This window comes from Erpetoichthys calabaricus, chromosome 8 (assembly GCF_900747795.2).
Source record: "Erpetoichthys calabaricus chromosome 8, fErpCal1.3, whole genome shotgun sequence".
Lineage (NCBI taxonomy): Eukaryota > Metazoa > Chordata > Cladistia > Polypteriformes > Polypteridae > Erpetoichthys > Erpetoichthys calabaricus.
In genome coordinates this window covers 134731864-134753043 of record NC_041401.2, presented here as the reverse complement: position 1 = coordinate 134753043, position 21180 = coordinate 134731864, and the positions used below count along the sequence as shown (strand labels likewise).

The following is a 21180-nucleotide window of genomic DNA, read 5'->3' as shown; positions in this document are numbered from 1 at the left end:
GAGAGATGGTTTTAAACAACTTTTGAGTACTTTAGACCCAAGGTACACACTGCCTGGCCGAAAATATTTCAGTCAAACAGCTCTGCCTAAGTTGTATGATTCGTGTCGCCAAACTCTCGACGCATAAACTGCAAAAGGTTTCACATTTTGCCACAACAACGGATTTATGGTCAAGCCGAACATCTGAGCCATACCTCTCCCTGACGGTGCATTTCATTGACGAAAACTGGCAACTGCAAAGCTTCTGTTTGCAAACATCCTACTTCCCAGAAGATCACACTGGCGGTGACATTGCGCAAGGTCTGAAAGATGGCGCTGGCATCATGGTCACTGCAAGAAGACTGCATGGTTTGCATAACAACAGACAATGGGGCTAACGTTGTCAGTGCACTACGGATTAATAACTGGAAGAGGCTACCTTGTTTTGGGCATAGGCTTCATATTGCGATTGGTGAGTAATTTGGGGTTCCTCTATAAAATGCAGTTTAGGTTAAATTGATCTTATTTATTATGATGTTTAAAAATACAAAAAGACCTGATAAGTAAAGCTGTAGATGACAAAAACATAATTCAATATAATTTCAAATATTACATTATACAATAAAAATATAAGAATGTTGTAATGCAATTATTATATACAGTACACTTTGAATGCTCCGTTAAATTTTATATTAAATTAGGGGGCTTTGCCAACCCCCGTGTTTGGTTTTCCAGATGCACACTTTTAAGATTTCTTTTTCTTTGAATTGTTGCTATTTCATTAGTTTCACTTTTATTTCAGAACTTTTGTAAAAACAATATTTGTAATCTTGCGAGTCCCAATATGCTGAATCTTTTTAATGAGGTCAGGACAGGTTTCTCTGTTTGGAATTTCAGCACAGACAAAACAATCTACATCCTCAGCAGTTAATAATTTTTTTTTTACAAAGTAAAAAAGTAAGTAGAGTTCTGCATTGGACTCCTGTCTGTAAAGTCGTGCTATTTTCCTCTCACAGTTCCAAAAGTACATGGGGTTACCAAAGTCATACCCCAGCTTTTGTCTAGGTTTTTGTACAAGGGCTAGACAGAACGTTTTTGACTCCAGGGGTAATTTTAGCTTTTTAAATAAGCAGACAGATAAATATATATACACTAACAAAGTAACCAATAAATGCATGTGCGGTAAACTCCGTTTTTGAAATTCTCAAGATTCTTTATTTGTCACATGCATAGTTATACAGGACAACACGCAGTGAAATGCATCCTGATCCGCTTATCAAAAACTGTGCAAAGTTAGAAGAATATCATTTAGATTAACAAAAAGTCATAGACTGAAAGATAACAGTATAGTAGAACATATTAAGTAAAATTATGTGAAAAAAGTAGAATTAAGTGTTAAGGTGCAATAGTGTAGTAATAATTGTACAAAACCAAAGTTAGACTGGTGCATAGTTAAATGAGGCAGTTTGGTTGCGCTACTGCGATCTTTACTTTTTTATATTTTCTACTTTTCCTACTTTCATATCCTTTAACTTTCTCCACATGTGTATAGCGCCAAGGTTTTTTTTTTTTTTTTGAGCTTTTCTAATTTCCCTGGTTTCATAGTCTTTAACCTGCTCTGCATGTGTTTAGTGCCAACGTTTGTAAACGTCTTTATGAAGTTCTACTTTGTCATTTACTCATTGTCTTTTAATTCTGAGCCGTACATCCTCAATACAGTATAAAAATAAAAATTCTAGAAGTACGGAGTAGAATTTCACATTAAATGATATCACATAATATGATTTGGATTTGTTTTAAGTCCTGGAGACCTCATTCATCAAGCTGCCTCCCCCATTTTGCCATTCCACATCTGAAATAACACAAATCCGATGAAAGGACCCCTCATTCCCACGCCCCCATTCATCAGGGATGACTTTACCTTAGGCAGGCAATCTACAATTTAAAGAGATTGTTATTTTCTTGTGAATTCACTTTTACTTTAAAAACTTTTGTAAAAACAATACTTGCTTCTTTATTTCCTGCCCCGCGTGAGGTTACATCTCTTTCTTCCCAGACGTATAATACTGTTTCGTGTTGTGAAGGGTGTTGCGGCTGAACGTACGCGAAGGATATGCCTTTGGATCATTTGCTGTCTTTTTGCTGCTTGCTAGCTGCCTCTTCTGCCTGTCGCATGCTGTTGTTTTAAGAGCTGGGAACACATGATGCTTGCCTGCCAAAAGCAATCCAACAACTGCTAGCTTAGAGGTCTGTTGACTTGTTTTAAATGATGGCTCACTGCTTGGTCTCACGTGACGTTGTAAAAGCAAAACCTGTCTTTTATTTCTGGCCCACGCCTGTGCGTCTCATATTTACGGTCCCCGCGAGACGCACCGTGGCAAGTCTCCTTGGTCTCGCGGGTCTTAAAAATGTCTTTCGAGATTATCACGTATCGTAGACTATCCGGACTATTATAATAGAGAGATATTTTCCAGAGAGGAGCACACGGGATCCAAGGATAGACAGAGCCATAGGAGTTTGCAAAAAGGTGGTCGGAGCTTTTTCCAGTAGCTGGAAAAAGAAGAAAGCACTTGTTGATGCACAAGAGCAGCTCAAACATCCAATGCATAAATTTATCACCGAGTCACCAACAAGATGGGGTTCAAGACAGCGCATGATAGAGAGATTTATTGAACAAGAAAAACCCATTCGTCATGTTTTGACTGCAGACAAAAAGCACAGGCATCTTGTCCCAACATGGCAAGATGTTGAAGTGCTGGAGGCAGTAAGTAAAGCACTAGGCCCTCTTCTGTAGTTCACAGATGCTCTTTCAGGTGAGCAACTTGTAACAGTTTCTTACTTAAAACCTATGCTGGCCTTATTCAACTCTGATGTCCTAGAGGTAAAGTCTGATGACACAGACCTAACCAAAAAGATCAAACAAGCCATTCTAGAGTATCTGAACTCCAAATACACAGAGGACTGTGTAGACGAGCTGTTGGGTTTGGCATCCACACTTGAACCACGGTTCAAAAATCGCTTTAATAATGATGACAGGATCAAAGCCATTACGATGGCAGCTGCGAAAGAACTTATGGCTGTGGCGACAGAGGAAGACAGCCTTACCTCAGGACTCTCAATTGCTTCAGCTCACCCGATGGCTGCAGAAACTGGATCAGGTGATGACGCGAGGGAGCAAAAAGAAAAAAAAAGTCTTTTGGCAGCTATTTCAAAAAAGCACAGGAATTCAGAGAAGACGAGTCTCTGCCCACTGCCATTGAAAAAGAGATCAAGAGCTACTTAATGATACCCGAGGTGGACAGTGAGGTAAATCCACTTGAGTGGTGGAAAATACAAGAAGTAAATTTTCCCAGATTGGGGAAACTAGCAAAAAAGTACCTGTGCATTCCTGCCTCAAGCAGTGCTTCTGAGAGGGCTTTCAGCACCAGAGGAAATGTTGTAACATGTAACCGTGCTGTTTTGAAGCCAGATGCTGTGGACAGGCTGGTGTTCCTGTCACACAACTTGAAGTTTCTCCAGTAGAATTTTACAGTTCTCATAACTTTCTCAAAACTCATAACTTTGTGCAATATTGGACAAAGGAAGTTAGTAATTTCTTTAATAGTGTCAGTTTGTGTAAAACCTGATTACACATGCTACTTCTGCAGTATTCAATGGATGTTTAGATGTTTACAGTATAGTACAGTATGTTAGATTTGTGTTCTTGCTTGCATGCCGCACATGTTCAGTTCATGGCCTGTAATTGTGATGTTCAGGTATTTTATTCCCTGTGCATTTATAGCTTGTTTACATGAATGGTAGGTGCTCTCATTTTAATAGTTTTGTTGGTCTCCGTGCAAATGTTTGTGTACAGCCTGTAGGCCACTGTTCTTTTATGTACTATAATACATACTGTAATAAGTTGACTGGTGAATTTAATGTTTTTGTTTTACTTCATCCAGCCCCCCATCCATTATCGTAACTGCTTAATCCCAACTGGGGTCATGGGGGTGGGGGGTTTTGAGCCTGTCCAGGGAACAACAGGCACAGGCAGGAACCAACCCTTGGCGGGCACCAACACACCGCAGGGTGCACACACTCACACAGCCACACTCACACAATTACAGGGTAAATTTAGACTCTCCAATCAGCCTACCCTGCACACTTTTGGACTGTGGGAGGAAACCGGAGCCCCCAGCAAAAACCCGCATGAACTCCACACAGAAAGGACCCGGGTGTTTTACTTCAGTTTTAATTAAATATATAAGACCTGTTTTCCTTAACTGTTTCATTAGGCTACAATTAATTTTCTATTACCAAGATCAAGCTAGATCTTAATAAGACTTACAAACACGTTTAAAGATTGCAGAATATCTTGGAATTATCGTTATCGTCAAAGTCCCAGAAAATATCGAGATTTTTTTTTTCCCCCAATATCGCACACCCCTACTATATACTCTCATGCACCCTCCTGCAACTGTGCCATAGAGAAGATCTGGTCTACCGTCTTCTTTCTAGCATCCTTGCATGGGCTTTACCTGTTAGGTTAAAGAGTGTGACCTCTCTACAACTGGAACACACCCTCTTGACACCTAAATCTGGGCACTACCACACCAGTCTGCCATTCCAAGGGTGCCATACCCACCTTCCATTCAAATCCAAATAGACACATTAACTACACTATTCAGTCAGATCTCATCCATTTCAGCAGCCTAACCACCATGGAGTCTTTGGAAACCACCATAGTGAATTTGGTAACAGTGATGGTTCACAAAACATGCCTCAACCACACTCATCCCCCGTCCAAATGGGAAGTGTCCATCTCTCCTTCCTGGAAGGAGGGCATGTCTACCAGGGTGATGACTTTCTTGACAAATTCCTCAGAAGAGGTCTGCAACACCACCCCTGATTAACACAGTCTGAGTAAGACTGCACCTTCCCCTCCTGAGGCATCAAACAGTTTGCCACAATTGTCTTAAGGACATCCAATAGTCTTTCTCCATGCCCGATGCTCCATGTACTCGAACTTTAGCTTTACTGCCTGTTGGTACCTCTCAAATGAGTCGGGAGGTTCCACAAAGAGCATTTTCCAAAAAGGCTACCTTTTTCAATTTGAAGGCAATGAATAGTTAGCACATATAACTTTATTATCTCACATTTAGCTTATTATAATGCACTGCTGTCAGAGCCTTCCACCAAGCCTTAAAAATGTTTCAGATGGTCCAAAGGTTTGCAACTAGACACAAAACAAGCATATCACAAACTTATCAAATGAAACAGCATCTGCAATTCAGAATCTACATTGACTTCTACTTAAAATTATCATGGGTGGACAAACTGGTTGTCAGGAAATATGGGACTACCAGTTTTTAAATCCAAACAACCAAACTACAAACCCCAATGGACTACTAGATATTCTAGATGTTTGGTCCATGCAATATTTTCCTAATCAAAAACAATTGTATAAAAACAAAGGACCCAATACTTCATGTATGATCTTAACTTTGATGTTACTTTTGAAGACAACTGCTTATAGCACACCTGACTGCTGTATCCTCCTCCTAAATCAAGGTTTTGACTTTGTGTCCTGGTTGAGAGGGCAACGCAAAAAAAAATAATGTCAGACATGGCAACACACACTGGGTTTTCTCCATACACTGCGCACAGAATTTTCACTAACCACACAGAAGTGTGAGCACATAATCATCCATCCATCCATCCATCCATTTTCCAACCCGCTGAATCCGAACACAGGGTCACGGGGGTCTGCTGGAGCCAATCCCAGCCAACACAGGGCACAAGGCAGGAAACAATCCCGGGCAGGGTGCCAACCCACCGCAGGACACACACAAACACACCAAGCACACACTAGGGCCAATTTAGAATCGCCAATCCACCTAACCAGCATGTCTTTGGACTGTGGGAGGAAACGCACATAATCATGTTCTCTAAATTGTGAATTTTGAGGAGAGGCTGGTTACATGGATGCTAGAATGCTGAATGAAGAGCTGAATATAATGCAGTAGGTCATCAAAGTACAAGTAAGACATGCATCCAAAATAATTAAAATGCATCTGATCATCATGTACGTCACACCCAATCACAAGAATACTATATTTCGCTGTCCACTTTGCCGCTTTTAGTTAACGGATCAACACTCACACAAACTAGTGGGCAATATAGTGAAACTGTGCAGCATATCTAAAAAAACAAGCAAAAGAAAGAACAGTGTTACTTTTAAACCTGCTGGGTCAGTATGGGCAAGAATGCCAAAAGTATCCTACCCTCTCATTATTTACTACAATATAAACATGCTAACAATCAACGCATATTTATAATAAAAAAATAAAAAAAAAATAGAAGAAGACAAGGCAAACTGTTCCATTACTGTTTCAATACCAGTTACAAATGAAGAGTCATAATTATAAGCACCATCATGACAAAATACATAGAAAATAACTTTTAGCAGATAAAATACAAAGGACATTCCACAAAGCAGCAATTAATTACAAGCACCATCATGACAAAAATAAACACAAAATAACATTTAGCAGATAAAATACAAAGGACATTCCACAAAGTAGCAATTAATTACAAGCACCATCATGACAAAACCAAATAGAAAATAACTTTCAGCAGACAAAATGCAAAGGATATTCAGCAAAGTAGCAATTAATCCTGGGAGGGGACAGTGTCACAACCAAGTCAGAGAATGTTCCATATTGTATTTAAAGAGCATCCAGAAATCACATGTAAAAGCAGTCCTTTGTTTTCAGGAAAAACTAATTTTAGGATTGAAAAGGTGAACAAAAGTGATATTAGACTGTTTACTATAATAGTTAGCCAGCAATATCTAACAAATGTTGATGCGGGGCTGAGTCGTTTCATGAAATGTACAACGTGGAAACAAAAATATACAGTGATGTGGCAGGTAATGGATAAGGCTTGCTGAGAAAATTATCTAAAATATTCAGCAGCTTGTTGATCACATATGACGGCTTGAATGTTCCAACAGTGATCCTGTCACAAATTTTCAATAGTTAAGTCTTAGAAAATGGACATTAACCTTTCAAAATTAGAGGGCTAATGCTGTCACAGACAGAAATCACATAAAAAATAAGATGCTCAACTTCAACCAATATGTACTCTGGGCTCCTAACAGTACTATAGGACAATGATATTTCAGTTCTGATATTAATTTTAGTTTTTATTTTATAAAATTAATTATTATTTTTATTTCGTTCTAGTTTTCAGTGGAGTCAAAAATTTTCATTTTTATTTAGTTCTGTGTTTAAATTTTTACTTTTTATTTTATTTAGTTCTGGCCTTTTTATATAATATTAGTATAATTTTAGTTTTTTTTTTCCTGTTGCAAGGCCACAAATGCTGGCCTGCACATATTTCAATGCAAGTTATGTTTCAGTCAACAAAATACACTAACAGTTCATAATTCCGTTAAACACAGCTTGACTATCAATGAGCAAATTAAGTGGCCTAATGAGTACAGTCAGCAAGATCAAATGTTTCAACCCAAGAAACCAGTCTGTGCAAGCACGTTGCTGTTAAGATTTAAACAAGCATGCATTTTGAGATATTTGTTCACGCTGTAATGATATCCATTGCACAGATAGTCACACAATGAAAATATTCGCTTGATGAGCGCCTGTAATGTAGGTGCACAGACAAGGTCCTCGGCACTATGAGGGGCACCAGCAGATGAGTGTATGTTGACGATTTCTGCTGCCAGTATTGAAGCAATGACGTGCGGTGAGGTTTGTGAGGCACTGATTCCTTCAGAATCAGATTCACTATTTGATTGGCAACATGCACACAGACTACTGGTTATGTTTAATATCTCATCAGCATTTTTACACACATATTTGGCTGAGAAAGAACGTTACATTTATAGCGGTGAGAGAGAGCGCATTTGCTCTGCACCCTTCATGTGTTCTAAATTTGCCGTTGCAATTTCATAATTTATACTCAGTCAATACAAATGATAGTATAGAGTGGTGTGCAAAACAACAGATTTCAATTTTAACCTTAATTGAAATATTTAGTTGTTTTTAAAAGATTTTAATTATTATGCTTTAATCAATTTTAATACAGACTGTTCAACAAAAGGATAACAAGAAAAGCAAAGGAATATTTTATTTAAGGTCAAAATTAACTCTTTAAATATTGGATTTTTTTTCTTAGTCTCATCCCATTTTTTTATAAAATTGAAAACCATTTATGGTCTTACCTTTATTTGTAAATGAAGTGCACCAATCCTTCTCCACGAAAATCTCTGATACATTCTTGTAAAAGTCCTCCTTGTTTTCCTTTAGTTTTAAAAGTCTTAATTTTCCATTTTGAAGGTGGAAGAAAAAATAAAAATAAACGGCCCAATGCAGTGCACTTGACTTTCTGATATTGCTAACTTATTGGCGCGTCTGCGTAGAAGAACAGCAGCAACAAGCACCTGTTGGGTTCACATCTACCCCCTCCAGTGCAGCACGGTATTGTCTATCTCACCTTGTGCCTTTTCACTGCGGTTTTATGTCCGATCAGCAAGACTAGATATGTCACACAAATTCATTAAAGATATTAGCCAGACTGTGGAAAGTCAAGAGTGTATAATAAACATGTCTGCAGACAGTATATTGGCGACACACAGAGAAGCAGCAACAGGCACGTGAGAAATGCATGTATCCGGGAAGAGGCTCCGCTCGTCGCTACCGCGCCTTGCGTTTCTCCCTTGTATTTGATCAGGAAATGCACAAATTCAGCGATTTTGACGGTAAAGAGAGAAAAATTATTGGAATCATACAGAAAACAGGTTTATAGCACAGACCAGTGGACAAATTTATTTTATGTTACCATTATTAGTTTTTTACTTTCATGCCTCCCCCGATCGCACGTCCCTGTACTGAAGTGCAGTCATGGTGCCAGAGAAGTGCTGGACTTTCACGGAGTACTGATCCAGTTGGTCCTACACTGAAACTTCGAGACTCTTTTCTTCTTCTCGCTACATTTGCTTTTATTATCATGTGTGCTGTAATTAAAGTATTTCCATACATTACTTTCTTGCTTTCTACCCGCAAACATCTGTGCAAAACTCGCCATCTGCAACCACATGTGTTTACTGCTTCAAACAGACAAACCAAATGTACTTAACAAACAAACAACGGTCCTTTACGGAAGTTGCGCTACGTGAATATAGTAAGCCCAAGGTAAAAGATCACCGCATAGTGAACAGTGCAATGTAACTGAACGCTCAGGGTGACTGAAACGGATTGAACGAAAACGCTATTGCTGTTTTTTTCGTTTTTACTCAATTTTCGTTCTCGTTTTAGTTCGTTCACATATCACTAATTTTTATTTTTATTTAGTTTTAGTTTCTCTGTTTGCCTTAATTTCAGTTCTCTCTCTTGTAAAACAACAGAGTTCTAGTTCTTGTTTTCGTTATGAAAATATCACTGCTACAGGGTACAAATATAGTTCTTTTTGGCCCAAAGACTGTGGAGTGTGAACATTCTTTTTCAAGTCTAAACCTCATCTTTACTAACATGAGTACCCTCTTAATGGTCCAAGTGTGGCAAATTTTAATGCAGCTGTATACACAGATCACTGGGTGTGGTCAACTAAAGGCGTATGACACTGTAAAGGATATACTGCACCTCAGAAAAACTCATCAAACTGATGATGTTTTTGACTGAGAAACTAATTTGTGGGTTCTAAATTACGTCTGAAAACATACTTTGGGAATACAATATTAAATGTTGTATTTTGGTTTGTTTCTGATAACAAATTTTGTGTACACTGAAAAAAGACCACACATCAACATGACACAATTCATTGAAAACCGTGTATTTGCTAAGCTATTCTCTTCACTAGAGGCTAATTGTGTTTACAAATTGGTAGAAGGGTGCTATGCACTAGTGTATAAGACTTTACAAATAAGTTAAGCTGCAAAAAGTTGCAGGTAACCCTCCATCTTGTATATAAAGCTAGGCTACAACATAGCAAAAATGGTCTTCCAGGTTAGCATTAATGGTAACCCAGCATGATTACCATGTGCATTTACAGTTTGTCGACAATTGTAATTGTACCAAATCATTCCTGTCTGCAATAATAATTTTCTCCATATTTACATACAGTACGTGACTTGTATTTAGGACCTTCTGCATCTGGTTGGCACTAACTTCCACGTGTAACATTAGTGAAAGACATTTTCCTATGTAGCTCCCTCTCTCCGGAATAACACTTGTCTGTTCGTACTTAATTTTGTATACGTTTCTTACAAATAAAACCTTTAAGTATTCATATTAATTTATATTTGTTTTATTTTATATAATTATATTCTCAAAAGAGAATTTTGTATTCTCTAATTATCCCTTGATCCGATTTTTTTTCGTGTTAGTTTCACTGACACAATTCATTTCAATGACTTCTTATTCACCTAGATTTATTATTATGCTGTGAACGTTGTTCTGCTTGCGCCTAGAAAAGGCATTCAAGAACAACAATAACGAATAATATTACTATTATTATTACTCAGCACGATGTTGAATCTCTCAGTTTCACTCTATGAAGATTTTTACGCCTCTTCATTTAGCCATTATAAATCCATAAAACCATAGCTACGCTTTTCTCTATACAGAATTTGTTAAAAGGAAAACAATGCATCACATTCAACCGTTTTTCTTAGATTACATTACATGAACACTTAGTTTTTAAACTTTATGAACCGCTTTGCGATAATAATGAATTATTATTATCATACATGTCGTATGCCAATTAAGGACAGACAGACTGCGTATATATTTAGTACTCACTGCACACATTACTTCTAGTATTCAAAAACTGTCAATGACTACAGGCTGCGCTCAATTATTTTTTTGTTTTATAAAATATGCACGATTTATATAAGGGTGAGAAAAAATCCAAACAACGCGCAAGGTAAATGTCTCTGCCATTCGCTACCATTACATAATAGACAAGACTGCTCACAAGTTTCCAATCAATTACCCCGGAGATTTAAACTCAGAGAAGGTACGCACTACAAATTCAACTGGTAAAGTACACTAGGAATAAATAACTACGGATATAGACGCTACCGTAATAACAGATACATATTGTTTATCGTTCTTACAGAGTTCAATATTACAAACACGACTTACGCTTATATTCGGCCATCAGTCTCTTCAACGCCGTGCCAGCCATTATTGAGATCCTATTTTAAAAAGCCCAAAAAACAGTACGATTCTACACACGAGTCCATACATGGGTGGCGCATACCGGAAATAAAAATATACATCCGGGTCTTTTGGGGACAAAAACACGGGGGTTCCGAATACCCAGGCAAGATGGAGGCATTAGATAGATTGGCTACATTGGCAACGACACTATTGCACCATTATTGGCTGAGAAAAGTCCCATGAATAATTGCAGGCAAAGTCGGAACACAAGTGATAGGCGGACGCCCGAACCACCAATTCCATTAGCTAAACGCCAATTTACGAAGTTAAAAAAAAAATGATCGGTAAGTGACTCTGTTTCGTGGTCACGTGAGACGGGTCCGGCTGCAGGTGAGAAGGGTCCGGCTGCAGGTCGCAGACTTGGCCTTCCACGCCCCTGGCCTTCCACGCCCCCGGCCTTCCACGCCTCCTGCCTTCCACAGTCCGCCCCACAACCGCCTATAGTCCGTAGAAAGAGAAGAAGAGCTGCTGTACAGTTATTCCATTTTGAAAAAGAAAAGGAGCTGAAAACGATTTCTGACACGGAACAATGGCACAACAGAACCAGGTATGGACTCACAGAATAAAAAGCTCAGTATATTTAAAGAAACTTTAGATCCATTAAACAAAACTAATGAGATGTACGATTATATACTGTACAGCGAATCCAAGTGTTCTCTGTTTATCGTCATTACTGACATATCCTATTTTTAAGCATATCGTTTTAATTATTTGTTACCTCTTGTATTATTTCTTTTTAATATTTGCCGTATTATTTCATCTATATTAACTTTTTCACTTATTTATGAGATGTTATGTAGAGAATCTGCAATGTCAGTGTACAATATGAAAGGTATTTATGTTTATCGTCGTCATTAACGTATGTTAAATATCTTATCTTAACTTAGTTAAGTTAGCTATTTTTAAAAGCACGTTAGCGCTTTCTGCCAAATTAGTATTACATATTATTTTTGTCTTGATTTCCACAGTCACATTTCTCCATAAAGGCAGAGAATATAAAAACAACTTTGACAACATTGATTAAATTTCCAAATGAATCCAAGTGCCCTCTTTGTAAAAAGCACAGAGACTACAGCATCCTGCTACGTCACCTTCAGAGTCATGAAGGCCACATTGTCAAGTATGCAGGTAGTGTATATACAGGGTATGCTAAGAGTGTGTGCTTGCAAACAATACTGACATTTAGATTTCTGATCTGGAACTTTTTAAAATACAGGTTAAAAAGCTGAGCATTTTCCGTTGTTTCGCAGGATTTACTATTTACAGATGTAACACAGGGTGTGTCCCAAGTGGCCAATTCCATTGTTGTTTCTGTTTAAAAGTCATTGTCAACAGTTTACTGTATGTCAGTATTTAATATTTTTCTTTGTTTAAATTTTTTTACCCCTTGTATTAGGGCTTCCCTAGTGTGTGCTTGGTGTGTTGGTGTGTGCTTGGTGTGTGTGCGCCCTGCGGTGGGCTGGCGCCCTGCCTGGGTTTTGTTTCCTGCCTTGCGCCCTCTGTTGGCTGGGATTGGCTCCAGCAGACCCCCGTGATACTGTAGTTAGGATATAGCGGGATGGATGGATGTATTAGGGCCTTCCAAGTCAGATGAATAGCCATGGCTGTGGAATTTCCATGTTGATGGTACGACCATTTCATATTGTAACTATTATTTTTTGTATGTCTGTATGTAATGTCGTGTCCAGGTTTCCAAAGGACCATTTTGTGGTGTCTCTGTATTTCATCCTCGAGGCCCCCTTCAGTTTTAATGAGTTGTGTCTCAACATTAGTCCTCTCTTCTTTCATTGTAGTATTTGTAGAGGGAGGATTTTATCTGGTTGCTGGTTCCGATTTTTGTCACCTTCTACAATTTGTGTTGGATATTTGTGTTATGTTTAACTTATTTTATTATATTTGTTTTTTTTTTTTAATTTCAGCATACTGTCCATAGTGGTTTTGAAGTTCCAGAAACGCCTACCTTTCAAAATCCAGATCATTTAAATGTATGTTTATAATGGTTTGCATAAATATTTTTGTAACATTAAACTCCTTTTAGAATGACATGCTGGCTTTGTGGAAGAGCTGGTGTAGAATGTTACTTGAGAACTCCAGCACCAAGGGGTAAATGAAATTTAAATTTCCTTTAATAACTCTAATTTAGTTCTGCGGCAATATGGCAAATATACTTAGCCATATTGTAAATCAAAGACAAATAGTCCAAATGTTTACCATTATAAACTTAGTGCTTCTTTTTCAAATCACTGAAGTAGCTGCTCACATCAGACTGAGCGAGCAAACGCCCTTCTAAATGAAGGCCAAGAACCAAACAAAAAATTAGAAGGTACAGAAACAATGAACAGCCAGGACAGGGTCGTTTTTTTGTGCTTATTCTTTTGGTTCTTTTTTAACATTTCCTTAGGTAAATATTATTTTCTATGTTTTTAGGTTTAGACTGTATTGAGCCATTAATGAGAAGACAGAGTAAAGACTTGGCACTACATCTGAAATGAACAAATGTCTTGCTATTCTGTTCCATAGCACTGCATTCTGCAGATTTCAGATTTTTTCTTTCAGAAGAAACGTCAGCGTCCCTTCTCCAACATCCAGCACAGGGCACTGATGAGCAGGTACAGACACATCATTTTATAAACTTCCATAAGAAAGATAAATTACATTTTGTTGATACTGGCTTACAATGCCTGTGGTGTAGTGAATAAAATGTATAAAAAGACTTAATGCTTGTCTCAGATGCCGACTGTTAATCGTTAAGCAGTAGGAGTCAAAGCCCAAAAGACTAAAAGCCTGTTTTACATCTTCTGACAAACTGTAGTACTAGTACAACTCTTAAAGGCCTTAAAACATTTGAAATGCATTGTGTGCTGTGTTAATAATAGTGTATTGTAAGAAACATTGAAGACTTGTAGAATCTGTGATCAAAAGCAGCAATGTTAATAATGTATAATAAATTAAATTTACTGTACATTATTTTTTTTACTTTCCTTACATTCCTTGTAAATGTGGAGGAAAAGGCTATGAGCTTTATAATGACCATTTAAAGAATTTTCTTTCTTTCTTTTTTAATATAATGTATTACAGCAGCATGGAATCCTTCAGCATTTCACCGAGGCACAGAAGTGGTGTGCTGAGAACATTTCTGTGTTCAGAGGGCGAATCTCACTCCCTGCATTACTGTCAATGGACAAAGATGACACTGAGGAGGCCCTTCAGAAATTTGATTTGCTATCTGAATTTCCAGAAGAAGAGGAGAGAGAATGTGTCTTTAGACATATTTTTTTCACATATGGAAGACATGCATCTGTTTTTAGATTAACGTGAGAGGAAAAAGGAAAATGACTGAGTTTTGTGAGAAAATGTAACAAACATACATGTCCCTCATTGTTCAGTTACAACCTACAATTCTTGTTCTATATCTATATATATAAAAATGGAATGGGTGGGTCGTCGGGTGGGCCTTTTTTTCATTCCGTCGTTTTTTCGACGTTTTGAAAATGTAGAATGATTATTTGATTTTTTTGTTTTTATTTGATCGTGTCTATGTAGCCGCCGTCGTAATAAAGTATCGCTAAAATCGTCATTTATCGTAATTTATTTTTGACGTATAACGTCGCCGTCGTCGAGGTCAGTGATACCACTGCAAAAAATCTGCTTACGGTTGAAAGACACGCCCTACTCACTGGACAGTTAAAAACACCAATCAAACTAACGATGACATCAAGTATTACCCAATCAAAACTAGGAAAGGAGGCATCTTCATAAAATGCGTGTGGGATGATTTGCATGAGACGCTGCTTTAAAAAAAAAATGATAAAAAAAATACGGGATAAATCCCGTCCAGTATTGATTCAAAACGGGACGCGCAATTTCATTCTCGAACGCGGCACGATTCCGTATTTTAAAGGACGGGTGGCAACCCTACAGTGCCAGGTAACCACCCATACAATCACATTGTGATTCAGACTAGGAATGCAATGAATGTAATTACCCCGATCTACATACAAGGCGAAAGTCTTGCAACATTCAAAGATGATGGTTTGGGATAATTAGTACTTATTAAGTACAACATTGAACATAAAAGCTTATGAAGCCTTGAACCGAAAAAAGCAAGATCTCAGAGATCGTAAAAAAAAAAAAAGGTAATGTCGTTTTACTCGCTGTAGATTTTACTCAAACATTACCAGTTATTCCACGAGGGAGACCAGCAGATGAACTCAACGCGTGTTTAAAATCCATGCTTCTCCCACGGTCGGTTATATGTCGCGTGTTCTCGGGTAGGTACACCAAAAAATGTATACATTTAAGCATGTAATGGGCAAAGAAAAAATGAGGTATACCCGAAGGCACTGCAGTAGTACTCAATGTAACTTTACTTCTTAAATGTTAATGTTTTACTGTTTAATAATTTATACGCTTCTTATATGTTGTTCAAATTCTTTTATCAAAATACCATATCGAGTGAATACACCATACGCATCCGCCCACGGCTGCCCTGCTGTGCCCAGATAGGACTTGATTGTACAATAAAATAAAATAAAGATAAAAAGACTAAAACAATCATCACCCATAAAGCGGATAGTAGACGTGACGTACTATATGTGTACCACATTTCAAGTGTATAGGTGCAACGGTTTGCGAGCTACAGGTCATTTAAAATCCTGGACAGACACACAAATTGCCACGGTAGCAAATTACAGAAGAAGATTTTACTGTTTAATAATTTACGAGCTGTATATACCCGGCGTTGCCCGGGGCAGAAGTAACGTAATCGGTCAAACACTTACATATATACCAAAGTAAACCTAATCGGTCAAACAGTTACATATATAAAAAAACCGAACCTAATCGGACAAACAGCTTCATATATACAGAAGCGAACCTAATCGGACAAACAGCTAATCTATATACATAAGCAAACCTAATTGGTCAAACAGTTACATAAATACAAAAGCAAACCTAATCGATCAAACAGCTTCATATATACAGAAGCGAACCTAATTGGTCAAACAGTTATGCATGTGCAGAATGATTTTACAAACATTATGCGTGTTAACAATCATGAAAAAGAAAAGATTGAGGAACTGTTCTTCTATATGTGATGAAGCCACTAATAAGACAGATTTTTTTCAGGACCCAGCTGTTTCATAACTAAACTACTGCCACCCCAAAGTAATGCCTAATAGTGGTTTTTCGGGTAGCTGTGGAATAAAAAGGGTGTTTTTTAGTCAGTAAGAATCTGACACTACCCTTCAGTACGGGCTGAAGGGTGCCTATGTAAGGTTTTACATCCTTCCCGTATGGAAAAAAAAACATACTAAACTTTTTTTTCATCATTACAGATAATCTCAGTCAAATGGAAGTACGCATTCTCAATTTATTTTTATGTAATTTTTACTTTTTCACAAAGCCATCCCATTCCAATTTGTATGAATAAACTTTTGCTACAGAGTTAGCAAAAGTTTATTCATGCACATATTTTAATACGGATAATCTATCTCTAATCAAGGTTCTCATTTTCATTCTAATTTAAAATAATAATAGATACTCATTTTTTTCTTCTGTTTTAGAAAAACCAATCTATGCCACCTACGTCTTCGTCAAGTCAGCTTCATCCAGCTTCATCACATATACAAGAAGAGTTCCTCAATCTTTTCTTTTTAATGATTGTTAACACGCATAATCTTTGTAAAATCATTCTGCACATGCATAACTGTTTGACCAATTAGGTTCGCTTCTGTATATATGAAGCTGTTTCATCAATTAGGTTTGCTTTTGTATTTATGTAACTGTTTGACCAATTAGGTTTGCTTATGTATATAGATTAGCTGTTTGTCCGATTAGGTTCGCTTCTGTATATATGAAGCTGTTTGTCCGATTAGGTTCGGTTTTTTTATATATGTAACTGTTTGACCGATTAGGTTTACTTTGGTATATATGTAAGTGTTTGACCGATTAGGTTACTTCTGCCCCGGGCAACGCCGGGTATATACAGCTCGTTTTATATATTCTTTAACTTTTTTGTAATAAATGTTGCAAACCAACTTCATCTTTACAGTCCATTGTCTTAGTGTTATGTATTAAAATAATGTTTTATAAAGCAGGGCAAGGCAATATTTATTTATAAACCACATTTACAACAGCAGCCAGAACTGAACCAAAGTGCTGTACAAGAAAGGGTAAAAGAAGCAGTTCAAATATACCGTATGTACACATCACAAAACTGCAAGAATAACCAGCCATTACATAAAAGGTAAACTTAAAATACCCATATATACAGTACATATTTATAATCCTGAATGTACGTCAGCCAACATATAAAAACAAAGTCAACCTTTTGCAGGGTCAAATGGCAGCAACAAGAAATAAGACTTTAATGATGACTTGAAAATGGCCTGTGATGGAGCAGACCTAATATAATAAGTAGAGCCATTCCAGAGAAAAGGAGCAGCCACCACAAACACCCGATTCCTCCTTTGCTTCAGCCTCGACCTCGGCACAACTAAGAGCATTGGGCTAGTAGACCACAGGGATCTTGTTGGCACATACAAGTGAAGAGGTTCCAAGAGGCAAGATGGGGCTGATCCACTCAAACATTTGAAAACAAGAAATAGAATTTTAAAATCAATTCTGAAATGGACCAGAAGCCAGTAAAGTGAGGTCAGTATTGGTGAAATATGGCCACACTGACGAGAGCCTTCAATAAGCGAACAGCAAAGTTGTGGAATAGTTGTAGGCGTCGTAACAGGGCTTGACCAATACCTACATACAAAGAACTGCAATAGTCCAAATGAGATGCTGTAAAAGCTTGGATGGCCTTTTCAAGATCACAGAAAGAAAGAAAAGCCTTTACCTTAAAGTCTCAGCTGGAAAAAGCTTCATTTAACTTCACAATTTATCTGTCTGTCGAGTTTGAATGAGCTGTCACAGATCACACCTGGGCTAACTGAAGCTTTATGATACGTATATGGAAAGGGGTCCAAGAGCAATATCAGAGACACTCAGACTTTCTTAACTCTTGGACACCATGATCACAGTTTTATTATCATTTAGTTTAAGAAGATGCATTGCCATCCAGGTTTTAATATAATTCAAGCACACATGGAGGGTCTGTATTTTCTTGCTTTGATTTTAGTGGCAAATATATTTAAGTGTCATCAATATAGAGTAGCCATACTTGTTAAAAGTGGAGCCTAAAGGTAACATGCCTATCAAAAAGATAGCTGGTCCAAGGATGGAACCCCACAAGTAAGAGGAGCTACAGAAGATAAGAACTCACTCAAATGAATAGAAACATTCCTATTTCTTAGATAAGATTTAAACCATTTCAGGGCATTACCTTGGATGACTACATACTGTTCAAGGCAGGATATAAGAATCATAAGATCCACAGCATCAAAAGCTGAGGTAAGATCTAGCAGTACAAGAATGGCAGAATCTCCAGGATTAGTAATTGGGAAGAGGTCACCGTTAACCTTTAACAAGGATGTTTCAGTGCTGCAAGAACATCTGTATCTGGATTGGAATTTTTCCAGAATACTATTTTCATCTAGAAATGTTTGAGTTAGGACAACTTTTTCAAAGACTTTAGATAAAAAAGGCAGTTTAGAAATTGGCCTGAAATTTGACACATTAGAGGGTCCTTATTTTGTTTTTTATAATACGTTTCTGCACCACAGCGTGTTTCAAGGCAGCAGGAACACAACCAGAAATCAAGCTAGCATTTATTAAGGTAACGATGACACACGCAGGCACAAAGTGGTCAAAGACAGCTGAACACACTATAGGAAGAATCCTGAGCAGGCAGTGACACCGATGACCTAATAACGATAATCTTATTTACAAAAAAGTACATCTCCGTTTGGAGAGTAAGTTGGGGTATGCAACAAATGACAAATTCCTAATACAAGAAATAGTATATGGCGATTAAATGATTTAAAATCACTAAAAAATTGGTTTGTAATTATTGTATCGACCCAAACAGAACATTTTTAAAGTTAAGTTTAAAATCTGTTAGTTCAGTTCCAAAAAAAATTAAAACGACGGTTTATGGAAGTGCAACTTTCAATAATGAAAATGTTTGCATTTCTTTAGAAAAACAAACGATATAATATCTATTAAGCAATTTGAGAGATTTGCTTCACTTTTTTTGATAAGTACATATTTATAAGTTAGGGTCCCAGGGAGAACAATTATGCATTAAAATTAAAAAAACAGGTAAACGTTTGAAAGTTTAATAATTCCACTTGAAATTTATCAACATTATAGCAGCAGCGTTGAACAAAATTAAGAAAACACAATTCAAGACAGACAATGGAAATGAAAGTATGAACTCTATTAGTAAGCTGGATCATTTAAAAATTTTTTAAATATAAACAATTTTAAAAGTTTCTTTTGATCTCGAAAGTTTAGACCTTCATTTTCATGCCTGTTGATTGCTTTGTTGTGTTATTGATCATCATTTATTTTGTAACATAATAAATTAATGTCATTAACGGAATTTTCCTTTATTGAACGAGGTTCCAGAAATAATGTCAGACATGCCGTTTAGTACAAAAGTACCATAAAAATAATTTCAAATATTTTGAATGATAGAATTCACTATAATAGCAGTTAGAGCATCCACATTCATATTTATTATGGGGTTTCCTTAATCTAAAAATATGTTATGCCCTCTTTCTTTTAACTACCGAATCCTGACTCATAAATTATAAAACTGTTTTTTAAGTAAACACGACAGTAATACCATAAAGAGAAACTCGGATTCTTTCCTCGTGATTGCAGGAAGTCATATTAATATCGTCTTTTAGGGTTACATGGTAAATCAACGTTACTAGTTTTTCAACGAAAGCGATGTGACAGAGGACGGACGCGAATGCTGGGGGCGTGGTGTGGAAGGCAGGAGGCGCGGAAGGCCGGGGGCGTGGAAGGCCAGGGGCGTGGAAGGCCAGGGGCGTGGAAGGCCAAGTCTGCGACCTGCAGCCGGATACTCTTGGCAGGTCGCAGACTTGGCCTTCCAAGCCCCTGGCCTTCCACGCCTCTTGCCTTCCACAGTCCGCCCCACAACCGCCTATAGTCCGTAGAAAGAGAAGAAGAGCTGCTGTACAGTTTTTCCAATTCGAAAAAGAAAAGGAGCTAAAAACGTTTTCTGACACGGAACAATGGCACAACAAAACCAGGTATGGACTCACAGAATAAAAAGCTCAGTATATTTAAAGAAACTTTAGATCCATTAAACAAAACTAATGAGATGTACGATTATATACTGTATAGCGAATCCAAGTGTTCTCTGTTTATCGTCATTACTGACATATCCTATTTTTAAGCATATCGTTTTAATTATTTTTTACCTCTTGTATTATTTCTTTTTAATACTTACCGTATTATTTCATCTATATTAACTTTTACACTTATTTATGAGATGTTATGTAGAGAATCTGCAATGTTAGTGTACAATATGAAAGATATTTATGTTTATCGTCGTCATTAACGTATGTTAAATATCTTATCTTAACTTAGTTAAGTTAGCTATTTATAAAAGCACGTTAGCGCTTTCTGCCAAATTAGTATTACATATTATTTTTGTCTTGATTTCCACAGTCACATTTCTCCATAAAGGCAGAGAATATAAAAACAACTTTGATAACATTGATTAAATATCCAAATGAATCCAAGTGCCCTCTTTGTAAAAAGCACAGAGACTACAGCATCCTGCTACGTCACCTTCAGAGTCATTGTCAAGTATGCAGGTAGTGAATGTATGCTAAGAGTGTGTGCTTGCAAACAATACTGACGTTTAGCTTTCTGAACTGGAACGTTTTTAAATACAGGTTAAAAAGCTGAGCATTTTCCGTTGTTTGGCAGGTTTTACTATTTACAGATGTAACACAGGGTGTGTCCCAAGTGACCAATTCCATTGTTGTTTTTGTTTAAAAATATTGTCAACAGTTTATTGTATGTCAGTATTTAATATTTTTCTTTGATT

At 37.2% G+C, this 21180-nt stretch overlaps 1 protein-coding gene across 1 annotated transcript in view; it reads right to left on the bottom strand.

The window, feature by feature from the left end:
* The window catches only part of ube2g2 (ubiquitin-conjugating enzyme E2G 2 (UBC7 homolog, yeast)), a 148202-nt gene extending 136914 nt beyond the window's left edge, over window positions 1–11288 (bottom strand). The window contains exon 1 of the mRNA XM_028807495.2: window positions 11124–11288. Coding sequence (XP_028663328.1) covers window positions 11124–11166 — 43 coding nt within the window. The 5' untranslated portion in view covers window positions 11167–11288. The remainder of the gene's footprint in view (window positions 1–11123) is intronic.
* Between the last annotated feature and the right edge of the window lie 9892 nt (window positions 11289–21180).